General features: G+C 47.7%; 1 protein-coding gene across 1 annotated transcript in view; it reads right to left on the bottom strand.

The window, feature by feature from the left end:
• The window catches only part of CFAP61 (cilia and flagella associated protein 61), a 184,700-nt gene that overhangs the window by 162,630 nt on the left and 8,239 nt on the right, over positions 1-13,831 (bottom strand). Inside the window, exons 3-6 of the mRNA XM_058679390.1 lie at positions 11,446-11,596; positions 9,605-9,681; positions 8,442-8,509; positions 8,109-8,235 (exon numbers count right to left, since the gene is read on the bottom strand). Of these exons, the coding sequence (XP_058535373.1) occupies positions 8,109-8,235; positions 8,442-8,509; positions 9,605-9,681; positions 11,446-11,596 (423 nt within the window). The remainder of the gene's footprint in view (positions 1-8,108; positions 8,236-8,441; positions 8,510-9,604; positions 9,682-11,445; positions 11,597-13,831) is intronic.

Genomic DNA, 13,831 nt, shown 5'->3' on the forward strand with positions numbered 1-13,831 from the left:
AATTTTACTTCCAGTGACACACTCAACTGGTACAGCGACACTGTAGTTTCATCAAAATCAGTACGTATCATGATGGAAGAGACATGTGTGGGGCTACTTCTAAAAGTTTGTGGACAACGGAGCGCAAAGAGCAGTTCATTTTGGTACAAAAATATTTTTTTAGTTCATGCATCATTTTTGGTAGTGTACATTTCCCATGAATGTTTCTAAAGACCCCTTGGTTGCAAGCCCCTTTTTTTTGCATCAAAATAAACTTACTTTCTAATTGCATTGTTCTATTAGGTTTCTGAAATATGCTCATGTCTAGAAACCAAGTCAGGTCGGTACTCTACCCAACCTCAGAGTTAGCCAACAGAGCATAGTCTATGAAGGAAAAAAAACAAAACAAAAAAACCAAAAATCAAACAAACAAAAAACATTCACAGAAGATGTCTGCCCAGGGGAGTATTAACATGCCTCCCCAATGGCATCTCACTGTTGCCTCTTGTCAACACACTGGGAGAACACACTGTGCAGTGCAGGGGAAGGGGGCCTTCTCCTTATCCAGGTGCCCAGAATCTCTGTGGGGGTTGGTTTGTTTTACCAGGCCTGGCCCTGATGTCACCCCCACTGAGTAGTCATCTCCCACGTGGTCCAGGTGTCACCATGTATTATTTGGGTGAGAATTTGGATGCTGACTGCTCCCCAAAGGCACCTGTGTGAAAAGTTTGGTCCTGTGTCTTATCATAATGGAGACCAGAGTGCTGGCCACTTGTTCCAACGACAGTGCTTGGAGGTGAATCCTTTGGGGGTGACTGGCCTGGATTGGCCTCCACACCTGAGACAAGGTGACCTTTTTAAAAGCCCACAGAGGTTTCCTGCCATACACTACTCTGTGCCACTTGGCAGGTTCGCCAGCAAGAAAGCCAAGTCAATGCTACTACCTGGTCCTGGAGTTGAACACCCAAAGTTCTGAGCTTAAGCAACTGCCAAAGGTATTTCATTGTAGCGACCAACCAAGAAATTCTCAGGAGGTGAGGATGAAATAGGGACCCAGAAACAAACACCAGCTGTGTTTGGAATGGGAAGGACTGGACTTCAGAGGCTGTGGTCATTTTTCTAGTAATTTTTCTAGCCCTTAAAGTCATCCTTGACCACTTGCACACCTGCTTTCATGTGTCTGGGATCACCTGGAAAATTATCAGTGGAGTCAGTGACAAAATGCACCAAGACTCCACCATAAATGCATAAAAAAATTTGTGGTGTTAAGACCGATTAGAGCAACAGCCACACAGCATAGTGTCCACTGCCTGAGCTGAGAAGCCAGACCACCTAAATCTGGACCCTGCCTCTGCCATTGGGACCCAGAACATGGATCTTCTTCTCTATGCCACACTTATCCCATCTGACACAAAAATAGTAAACAATAAGAAAACAGGTGAGGCTTTGGTTTTAAGCTTTGTAATAATATTGCTATTATTACAATAATGGTGATCAGGAGGACCCAATGAAACACCCGGAGGACACCTATCATTAGCAGGTGCAATGGGTTTCTAACTGCAGAATACAGCATCCCTGCACTGGCTTCTCACCAACAAATGAAACAATAAACTCTGTCACTCCATCTGCTCAGGCTCTGCCTTCCTCACCTCACTCCCTCATGCATAAACTTCTACAAAGCTCTCCTCTCTCCTATCCCTCATTTCTGGGATGGGTACAAAGTCATTTTCTTCCAACTTTCCTCTTTTACTACCAATGACATGAGTTGATGATACTCATTGCCCCTAAAGGGGCCCTTGCCATCTTCCCTCATCCTGCCTCTATCCTCACTGAGTGCTCTGACCTCATCACCCATTCTGAATTCCATCATCCTTCCAGAAACAGCTCCACCTCACACCCTCCAGTGACACTTCCTTTTGACCCCCTTTCCTGGGAATGCAATGATAAGGTGACTACCAGTTCTGGGGTTGATTTCCCATGGCCAAGGTATGACATCTTCCCAGCTAGGGAATACACCTGGCAGTCCCATAGCCTGCAGCACAGCAGTGACAGACAGCAAGGACTGGGCACTTAACCTGTGCTGGGACCTTGTCAGGGCCCTGTGTACTGACAGTACTGAGAGGTGGTCACAGGAAGTTTGATGGGGACACCCCCCCACCTACACTTTGCCCTTTGACTCCACTAGCTGAAACACCAGCAAAGTCACTTCAATCCCAAGCCTTGGTTTTTCTTGCCCACAAACAGGGTGGAGACAAGGACAGCTGTGAGGATGCAGTGATGAAATGCTGACTGGAGTCCAGCATCTTGTGTGTAGGGTGCCCATGGCAAACACATGCTCCCCAATCGAGCCTGCAGGGGCCCCAAGGAGAGGACCCAGAATATTCTGCTACCTTCCAGAAACAATACGTGTATAACCCATCAAAGCTCCTGACAGGTGGCTTTTCTCTGTAAAAAGAGTTTGCTTAAAAGAAAAATTCTAAGAGGAAATAACCAATACATTTATTTTCAAAGATTTTACCAAAAACAAGAAGTTGCCCCAACATTTACAAACAGAAAGAAGATTTTCAGCAGTGGGAAGATAATTCGATATCATTTTAAGCAGGTCAAGACAACAATCACACAGGGAACTATTTTGAAAGTAAACATGGAACATGAGCTTTTTCTTACATGCTGGATACAAAATGACTCTTTTTATGGATATGAAATTCCAGAGGCCAGGATGTGCATTGTGATTCTGCTCCCCATATTGGAGTGCACGTTTGAGTCATGGCTACCACGACTTCGATCCAGGTCCCTGCTAATGCATCTTGGGAGGCAGCAGGTGGAGGCTCAGGTGCTTGGGCCCCTGCCACTCATGTGAGATACGCAAATGCAGTTCAGGCTACTGGCTTTGACCTAGCCTAGCACTGGCTGTGGGTGGGCATTTGGAAGTGAACAAGTAGATGGGAGATAGATCGATCTATCTATCTATCTATCTATCTATCTATCTATCTATCTATCTATCTCGGTGTGTGTCTGTGTTTATATTGTTCTGCCTTTTGATTTAAAAAAAAAGCATGACTTTTTAAAAACCATTCAGAGAAGCCAGCACCCTAACTTTCATCATGAGCCCTTGGCAGTCCATTAACAAAGTATCCATTCTCATAGTAACTCCTCTGGCAGAAAAAAGAAAACATCCAAATCTTGTGAGTTTTGAAGAATCTACTCCTTTAGCCTGTCCCCAAAAAACAAAAAGGTGCTTGTACTGCTAGAGGCATTCCTTGGGGTAATCGATAATTTACGAGCTTGCATCAGCCCAAGTGCTAACAATAACGTATGGCATCAGCCTCGCAGTCTCAAGTGGCACATGACAAAGTCCAGCTGCGCAGAAACAAATCGCTCAGCACTAGAAGACGAGTCGCACAGGGAAAGGCCCAGACGTGAGTGTCCCAAGGCAAGGAGTACTGCCCACGACAGCCAGGTGCCAGGAAAGCCGGGTCACACTGGGACGTGGCAATGCAGTGCCAGGCGCCCGTACGCCACATGGCACTCCAGTAGGTTGTACTTCACCAGGGTCCTGGTTCATCCACACACAGTACAGTAGAAATAACATGGTTCTCCGAGTGAAGAGCCATGCTCCTGGGACTGGCACAGTAGCACAGCAGCCTAATCCTTCACATGCAGTGTTGCATCCCAGTTTGAGTCCCACCCGCTTCACTTCTAATCCAGCCCTGCTTGTGGCCTGGGAAAGCATCAGAGGATGGCCCAAAGCCTTGACACCCTGTACTTGTGTGAGAGACCTGGAGAAGCTCCTGGCTCCTGGCTTCATATTGGCTCAGCTCCAGCCTTTGTGGCCATTTGGGGAGTAAACCAGTGAATGGAAGAACTCTCTCTCTCTATCTCTCCTTTTCTCTCTGTAAAATCTGCCTTTCAAACAAAAATAAATGAAACTTTGAAAAACCAAGATACATTCTTTCCACTGAGAATATTGCTCGGGATCTGGGCACCATTATGCCCGTGACCCCTTTGGGGGAAGGAAAACACAAGGGTCATCCCATACCAGACTGAGTGACTTCTGGGACCCCTGCCTCTTCACCAGCCATCTTCAAGCTAAACCTAAAGAAAGCCAACAGCCCCCTCCTAACATGGGGGGAATGAATGGTGCTTTCTAGATTCTCCAGATGGCAGAGCAAAGGACAAGCTGGCTGTTCCTCCCAGACTGCCAGGAAATGCACTGGCTATCCCCACCACCCACTGTGGCCACTGAGTGGGTCTTCCCAGGGGCACCGCCATGTTCCAGAACCCACAGAATTCTTTCCAGAGCAGCCAGGCTGGGTGCCTAGGGTACATGCAGGTCTTAAGGCTGCTCCACTACTCAAGAACCTGCCTGTCCTATTCCTGCATTAAAGGGCACCTCCCCTCTGCCAGGAGTGGGCATTGCTTCCTTGCCAGCGAAGAAACCACTGGGCCTGCATGGCTGTGGCTCGGAAACGCCTCGACCAGCAGCCACCATGGCATTCCCAGCACTTAACTGGTGTTATTCTCCCTATCCATACGGGATCTGTATTTCATTAGCAATATATTAGGAATTAGAAATATACCACTGAAAAAAGTACTTCTGTCATCACTGGAAATGTATCTATTTCTTCAAACCCATGTGTATGTGTGTGTGTTAAGAAACCAATAAAGAAAGGGGGAAAAAAGTCCATAGGGAATGAGAAAGCCAGTGTGTTCAGATTAAGACAAACTTTTCCATGAATACTATCTCAGTAGAGAGTAGGAGAACTTCCAGTTGGCACCAACTAGGTAAATGTTTCTTTTTATATGAATTTGTAAAACAAAGCACCGTTTTCTTCCCATGATCTCTTGTGACCTCTAGTGGTCTTTTTTAAGAACATAAGATTCATCATCATTTTTAAACTATGCAAACAGTCCACATTTGTTGCTGCTGTTGTTCAAAGATTCCTTTTATTGATTGGAAAGACGGAGTGACAGACAGAGGTGGAGGGAGGGAGAGGCCCCCCCCGACTGGCTCACTCCCCAGATGACCGCAACAGTTGGGTCTAGGCCAGGAGCCTCGAAGTTTACTCTAGTCTCTCACATTGGTGGCGTGGCCTGAATGCTTGGTCCATCATCCAGAACTTTCTCAGGCACATTTAGCAGGGAGTTGGATCAGCAGCTCAGCAGCTGATTCCCACGAGTGCTCCAACATAGGGTGCTGGCTTCACAGGCAGAGGCTTAACTCAATAAGCCACAACACTGGCACTCACCTAAGGATTTAAAAATGGATCCTGTGGCCTTTTAGCTTCTAAGTCCCTGGGAAAATGTCATGATTTTAAAGATTATGGAGAGGAGCAGGCAGTTGGTATGTAGCAATTAAGATACCTGAATCTGGGCCTCAAAGTGCATGCAGGGCCAATTGGGAGGCTCTGCTGGCTATATCACCAGGATCTAATCAGGGGGTCCTAGAACCTAGCCTGGCATTCTCTTGCTACAGTTGGTCTGTCCGCTAGCCTCTGTGGGCCGCTTCCCAGGACCTGAGAAGCTCACCAGTGAATTCCCTACCTCTACTACGGCACTTGCTTTTGAATGCTTAAGGCCACGCGTCATGTAAACATCAACCTGTTCGCTCATATCAACTCGCTCAGAAGCCGAAGTAGATCTCCAAAGAAACTATCAAGTGCCTCATAAAGATAACTACATTACGAGTGAGAAGTTAATGTTTTAAAGTCATCAATCTTGTCTTTAAAAATGTTCAGTGGCTGCACGGGAACTGTGCGGACTTACGGGGCCGAAGGTGATAACTGGACAGCTGAATCCAACATGTGAGGACTGTCTCAGGCTAATCAGGATCTTCATCTCCTTAAACATGAACATTTCTTTGGGCTGGGGATGTTCAAACTCCCTCTTGTTATGAAGAACTGAGTCTCCTTCCATACATATTTTTAAAAGCTCTATCGAGTCTGTTTCAGCAGCAGTGTGGTCATACAAAATACAGACCTCTGTTAAGGAAAATTCTAGTTGTCTGATACTGTCTGATGGCACACTTGACCCTCTCCTGGGCTGTCATCCTTTAGCCCTAGAAGAACTAGAAAAAGATAAATTGCAACCCCCTTGCCCAGAAACACCCCACCAATAGTTTCTGAATCTGAGAACATCTCCAATAAACCAGCGATGCTTCATTAAGCCAAGCACAGATTTCCAAAGCGTGTCCAGCAGAAGCTGCTCTCGATTTCCGACATTATGCAAAACACAGAGGAGTAACTTCATTAATTAGTGTGTGGGTGCTGAGAGGGGGGCGGATTACAGCACAATTTTCCACATGGGTAAATCGGACATGAGGGGGGATTACAGTGTTCACTCACTGGTTCTAAATGTGCTGCTAGTCAAATGGCTGAAGGATAATTATAACTCCAAGCCCTGCCCGCACTGCTTGCGTGTCTGAAGAATGCATTCTTCACCACTAATTATCAGAGCAAGTAACTATTACAGATGAAACAGATGCTAGAAGATGAACGTAGGGGAAGCGAGAGGAAGGAGGCAGCCTCTGGGGCGGCACGGGGCCACGTACGCTGGTTCTCACTGAGCAGGAGGGAGATGGTCTCCCTGACTGCGTTTTCCAGATACAAGAAATTCTATGTCCCCAAGTCCTCACATTCCAGAGTGAACATTCTGCTGAGAGGACTTTCTGAAATGTGTCGCCTTTCTCCATCTTCTGCAAGCAGGGGAACTGTCACAGAGCCACAATTTTCACAGGAACTCACTACCAATACTCATTACAAAGTACTGGCTAGCTGGTCTGACATGAGGGCTACACTCCTCTTGGGATTTTCCTCATCCAGGCTTCTGTGGGCTGCACAAGCAAAGCAGGAAGCCATCAGAGGCCGTAAGAGTAAGATCTCAGGTTAAGGTATCCTTAAAGTTTCAAACATCACGGGTTTTGGCCACTGGGAGGTCACGTCCACGGCAATAAAGTTATCCCCCCCCACCAAAAAAAAATGGGCAGAAAGAGGAGGACAGAATGGAAGGAAAGGAAGAACGGGGTGGCGAAGTAGAGGTCAAATCAGAAGCATGAACTGACAAAGCACCCAGCAGGAGCTGGCACTGCTTTAAACACATCCGGAACTTCTGTATCCACCCTGCACCCTGAGGGGCAAGACTGGCATTGGTGGTGGATGAACAGAATCACCACCTCTCTACAGAGTGAGAGAAATGGATAATTCTTAGATGAAGAGTTACTTATGAACATGCCACGGATGTTCAGTATTTATATTCAAACCTTCTATCATAATGTCTTGCTGAATGCTCGTGTTGAAAGTATTTACACCTTAACATCCTTCAAGAAAATAATAATTCGGGCCCAGCGGCGTGGCCTAGTGGCTAAAGTCCTTGCCTTGAAAGCCCCGGGATCCCATATGGGCGCCGGTTCTAGTCCCGGCAGCTCCACTTCCCATCCAGCTCCCTGCCTGTGGCCTGGGAAAGCAGTCGAGGACGGCCCAATGCATTGGGACCCTGCACCCGCGTGGGAGACCCGGAAGAGGTTCCAGGTTCCCGGCTTCGGATTGGCGCGCATCGGCCCGTTGCGGCTCACTTGGGGAGTGAATCATCGGACGGAAGATCTTCCTCTCTGTCTCTCCTCCTCTGTGTATATCTGGCTGTAATAAAATGAATAAATCTTTAAAAAAAAAAAGAAAAAAAAGTAATCCACACTATGATGATTTATAATATGAGCTAGTAATATAAGGACCTTTGTTAAGAGACCAGAGTTATGGACCTGTGGGTTAAGCCACCACATTTGACCCTGGAATCCCCTATTGGAGCAATAGTTTGAGTACTGGCTACCTACTTCTGATCCAGCTCCCTATTCAGGAACCTGGAGACAGCAGCAGCAGATAGCCCAAGTTCTTGGGCCCTGGTTACACACATGGGAGACCTGGATGGAGTTTCTGATTTTGGTCTGATCCAGACCTGCTGTGCCCACTTAAGGAGTGAACCAGCAGGAAAAAAGATTCATTCTCTCTCTCCCTCCCTCTCTCTCTCCCTCCCTCCCTCCCTCTCTCTCTGACTCTGTTTCTTCCTGTCTCTTTTTTACTCTGCTTTCTCACTTTCCCAGTGAGGCACAGGCAACAGGGATGTGGCTCCAACTGTACCTTGCTTTGCGAACGTGCAGCTGAGGGTAGTGGTTGTGCCTATGACAGATGTGAACCGCAAAGTCCTCCTTGAATGTCAGACACGGGACGTTTCCTACTTGTTCAAAAACGGTGCTGAGAGTCGAGCCTAAATCACAGAGAGAAAGTGATGTGGCCTCATTTGATCAGGACATGTCCCTTGGGGCTTCAGGATAAAATGGCAGCTCCCGTTCGAAACCCAAAATGCCACACATCCAGGACCTGGGAGCTATTCTTCTTTCCCCTTCCAAAAGGCACCACTCCGAGGGTGAATGCCTATGTTAGCTACTGGGCATGCCAGGCAGTCCGCCTTACCTAGGCTCATGTAGTACGGCACAATGAGAAATATGAAGTGCAGCTCTGGCACAGCCTTAAACACAGTCCTGGCAGAGAGAGAGAGAGAGAGAAGGACAAGTATTACCAACAATGTACAGCAAGGTAATTCCATTAGCTGGCACCTATGTACATAACCACTCTCACTGAATAAAAAAAAATGCATACATAACCCCATACTGGCACCTCTGCTCTCTGCCTGCAGAGACAAGGGCAACTCTGGGGCAATTTCTGTTCTTGTCCATTTTCCCCCGAATTCCCAAGCGCCCCCTCCAGTCCATGGAGGTGCTGGGTCCAGGTGGCACACCAGATCTCTGCCAACATTGCCCTTTGACCTGGCATCTGAATGGCCTAGTGTGACAAGAAAAAGTGATTTGACAGTGGAGGCCATCACCCTTAAATGTATGCGAGGGCTGTCAGAGGTACACGGCCCAGCCAATCCTAGTTCATCATGCCCTGTTTTTCGGGGGTGGTCTCTGCAGCCTGTTGGTTCATAAACTTCAGGAAAACTCTCGGAGGACCATCAGGCTTAGGACACTAGCTCTGTGGTACCTCTCTGTTTACATTTCTTTAAATGACCACACTACACAGAAGCCTCAAGTGACGGCAGTGAAAGATATGTACTGAACAGAGTGCATTTTAAGGATGGGATTATGTTCTTTTAGAAATATGCCTGCGATTTAAAGCAAATGCTTTCATACAGCCATGAGCTATGAGCAGATTCAATATCCCAAAGAATTTCATGCTAGTTAAGGGAAATACTTTAGGTGCAGGCATTTGGCATGGTGGCTTAAAACATTGTTTGGGGGCCCACACCCCATCAGACTTCCTGGGTTCGAGTTCTGGCTCTGCTTCCAAGTCTAGCCTCCTGTACAGGTGCACGCTGGGAGGCAGCAGATGAGGGTGCCCATGCAGAAGACCTAGACAGAGTTCTAGGCTTCTGGCTTCAACCTGATCCAGCCCTGACTTCTGTGGGGATTTATGAAGTACACTAGCCGAAGGATATTCAATCTCTCTTTTTCTCTCTCTGACTTTCAAACAAAACAGAAATAAATAAAAAATATTTCAAGAAGAAAACAAACATTTCAAACTATCTGCATGGTCTCCTGTATTGTTCAATGTCCTGCAGGACCCTGCCCACTCACCGAATAATCTCTTTACAACAGTCAATGGAATACTCGTCCACGGCCACAAACAGGTGCATGAACAGTGTATTCAGGGGCTGCAGAAGCAAAGAGGACATGGATCAGAGGCTGAGCAGCACTCAGGCCAGGTCAAAGCAGGGCATTGGGGCAGCCACAGTCCAGAGCCACCTGGTCCTTGCAGGTGACAAGTTCACGTTGAAATGATGAGATACCCTCAGACTCCCAGTCCCTGCCTTCCATCCTGCAGGCTCAGGATTGCTCAGAGAGATGGGGAGGATCATGAATGAGTCCAGAGCTCCTGGTCCTGCCTTCTTTCCTCCCAGTGGGCAGGGGAGTAGAACTGATTATTGATATTAATTCACTAATTCCACAATGATCTTAACTCTGCTTTACCGTCTGAACAGGAAACATAGCCTTTATTATTTGCTTGATGTGTCTCCCAAACTCTCTCTCCCAGCAGAAACATTCAATTCATGATTTATTCTTTACCTTTTAGATAAAAATCACTCTTTTTCTTGCAAATATTCCTGGGGTAGATAATACCTTAAGCATAGACCAGGGTTGTAGTACAGTGAGTCAAGTCACTGTCTGCAATGCCTACAGCCCACATAAGTGGTGGTTCGAGTCCTGGACATCCCAATTCCAATAAAGCTTCCTGCTAGCATGCCTGGGCAAGCAATAGATGATGGTCCGAGAGCTCTGGCTCTGGCCCTGTCACCTGCATGGCAGACCTGAATGGAATTCTAGGTGCTTGCCTTGGTTCACCCAGCCTCTGTTGTTGCAGCCATTTGGGAAGTGAGTGATCCTTCTCTCTCCCTCCCTCCCTCCCTCCTTCCCTTTCCCTCTCTGTCTCTCCCATTCTCTCTAACTCTGCCTTTTAAACAAATAATTTTTTTTAAAAAAAAAAGATTGCTAGGTTAGATACAAAATGGTTCGCATCCTACAGGACTATGGACTGTAAACTCTGGGGCTGGCTCTTTGATCAGACAGGATCTACAGCTCCAAAGGACAACAGCCTACCAGGCCATGTGCTATTCCCAGGGAACTGTGAAACAGCCCAGGCAGGAGAAAGTCAGCCGAAGGTGCCAGCACTGGACTGATTCTGAGCTTGAGACAGTTTTTCTGGTGAAGGGATCTGGGGACAAAGGGGGGGCAGAGCAGCAGGCGGCACACACTGTCAGGCTGAATCAATGCTGAGCGTTTGCTCGGGTGTGTGTGTTACGTGTGGGCCCACATCAGGGTGAACCCACCTGGACACTCACCTGGCAACCCCTCTTTTCTGCATCAGGACTCGGGGGACACACATTTGAATCCTGCCAGCAGGTGAGGATACTGCCCAGTATCCCAGTTCCCTGGTCCTCTCCAGAAACCAGGGCCACTTTCTGCCCTGGCTGGGGCCAGCCCCTGGCAGGGAAAGCTCAGATTTGGCCCCTAGGTGCCCAGGTTTGGCTCCTAGGAACACTCACCTAGTTTCCTTTAGCGAACAAGTGGTCACATACCTGATGACAGCTGGAAAGCTACAGAGCGTGACGTAAGCCAGGGTCTCTCAGGGCACAGCATGGCTGGCGAGGGACCATGACGAGACCTGGGAGCACAGGCCAAACACTTCCCAAACCCTTGTAGCTGGCGGCCAGTGCTGGACGGTGAGTGGGTGAGCTAGGCGATAACTCTGGTTGGTTGCTTGGGCCCCTTGCCTTTCGCCCCCTCTTCCCGTTTAGCCACCACACTGTCAGTCATTTCCTGTGCGTGCCCAGGAACCGAGAAGACCTCATGGCACATACAGGCCTTCTCTCCCGGCCGAGGCTGCTGTCGCGGAGCGAACCGACCACGCCATTGCTTACCGTGCAGGGGATCTCACTGTCAAGCTCCCGGAACACGGACACCCAGTCGTCCTGCTTTGCTACATCCCAGTTCGGGTAGTCCAGGAAAGTGGCCTGGGCCATGATCTCCTCCTTGTCATTGTGTAGTGTGATGGCAAGGTTTGCCTTTTCTCTAGGGGAAAATGATGAACATTGTAGGTGTGAGTAAAGATTGCCAAAGTAGAGTGAAGGCATGTCATCTTCTCCCTCCTTGGGCTGCCAGAGCTCCATGGCCACTAAGTGAAGTTCACTGACCTTTCCAAGTGGTGTGCACGATCCTGCAGCAACTTTTGGGGTACATCTTTCAGGTGCTAGCAACTATGCCTTTATTTAAAATTCTGTCTTGGGGGAGATGGTTAACGCAGCACCTGGGATGCCTGCATCCAGCGGAGAGTGAGGCTTCACTTCCAATTCCAGTATTCTAATGTGCACCCTAGGAGGCAGCAAGTGATGGCTCATGTACCTGAGTCCTGGCCATCCATGTGGGAGACCCAAAGAGTCCCCAGCACCCACGTGGGAGACTCAGATTAAACTCTTTACTCTTGGCTTAGGCCTGGGCCAACCCTAGCTAGTGCAGCAGGCTGGTGAGTGAACAAGCCCACATGGTATCACCCTCTGACTTTCTCTGCCACTTCGTCTTTCAAATATGCAATCAGAAATGCAAAATAACATTAGCTCTCTTCAAACAAGTGTTATGTTAATAAGACTAAGTATCTCCTGACTTTCCCTTAAAGATCACCTAGGAAGAGGATTTCTCCTCTCACCCACTGGCCTGGTGTCCCTCTTGGCCCAAGACTGACACGCTCAGGGTTTGAGACCCTGAGTGACAACACAGGGAAGGGCCTAGGCAACCCAGGAAGAAAGGGTCACCAGCAAAGATCACAGCGTCACTCCATCTACACCAGAATTTTGACAAAATTTCTCCAAATCCGGAGCCTATGTCCCGGAGTCACATGAAATCTTGAGATCAGATATATCACCCAACCCACCTGCCAAAGCGGGGATGACAAACAACCTTGCTCAAGCTCAGAGAACCTCACAGGTGGATAAAAACTCAGAAAGGAGAAGCAGGCCTGCTCATGCTTATTCTGGGGCTCTCTGCCCAATCCCAGCCAGGGTTATCCCGTCTTATGGCATCTCAAGGCCACAAGAGCTAGGACTGAAGAAACAGCTAAGCCTCTGCCTGCGGTGCCACCATCCCCAGTTCCACTTCCAATCCAGCATCCTGCTAATGCGCGCTGTGCCCAGAAGCTCCTGGCTCCTTTCTCCCACCGGACCCAGTCCTGGCTGCTGCAGCCACTTGGGGAGTGAACCAGTGGATGGAGTATCTCTCCAACTCTCCTCTTCTCTGTAATGCTTTCAAATAAATGGTTCTTAAAAAAGAAAGAATAAAGTGCAGACTAAAATGAGAAAATGTAAGGAAATGTTAAAAAAAATCATGAAAACTGCATATTGAGAAAAAAAATACTGTCACAGATTTCAATTTTTTTTGTACTAAAATGAACATATTTTAATTTCATTCTCCCAGGCACTTTCTGAAGTACCCTCATGGAAGCAAAAGCAAAAAGCAACTAGAAAAATCACCTTTAGTGCCCTCTTGCAGCTAACCAATCATGGTTGCTTTGATTTCTCTCTAGATGTATCTTTTCTTGGGGGTGGCTGTAGGGATGCTAGGTGTACTTCATACATATTTAAAGGTGGAACTGCACAATGCCACAGGCCGTGGAGCTCACGTGTGCCTGCTGACTGGCATTTATCATGTCACTAGAGGGGCTCACCAGGCAGCCAATGCTCATACACACCACATTCGTGTACTTCCATTTCCTTTGAATCAGTTTGCTTTTTTGCTTACACAAGACTATATTTTTTAAACACTTATTTATTTTTATTGTAAGCTCAGATATATAGAGAGAAAAGGAGAGACAGAGAGAAATATCTTTCATCTGATGATTCACTCCCCAAGTGACCACAACAGCCAGAGCTGAGCCAATCCAAAGCCAGGAGCCAGGAGCTCTTCCAGGTCTCCCACGCGGGTGCAGGATCCCACGTCTCTGGGCCATCCTCGACTGCTTTCCCAGGCCACTAGCAGGAGGCTGGATGGGAAGTACGGCTGCCAGGATTAGAACTAGCGACCATATGGGATCCCGGCGATTTCAAGGCAAGTACTATAGCCGCTAGCCCATGGCACCGGGCCCCACAAGAATATTTTAATAGAAATTTCATATGAGTACCATCAATGGCAAGCCAAGTCTCTCTTGCTATAAACAGAGGATAGCCATAAAAACTAACGACAATTAAAAACCCCAAAACTGCTGGGGCATGTTATCCAGGAACCTCACCCTGAGTACTCACACTAGATGGACAGGTA

This window comes from Ochotona princeps, chromosome 22, assembly GCF_030435755.1.
Source record: "Ochotona princeps isolate mOchPri1 chromosome 22, mOchPri1.hap1, whole genome shotgun sequence".
Taxonomy (NCBI): domain Eukaryota; kingdom Metazoa; phylum Chordata; class Mammalia; order Lagomorpha; family Ochotonidae; genus Ochotona; species Ochotona princeps.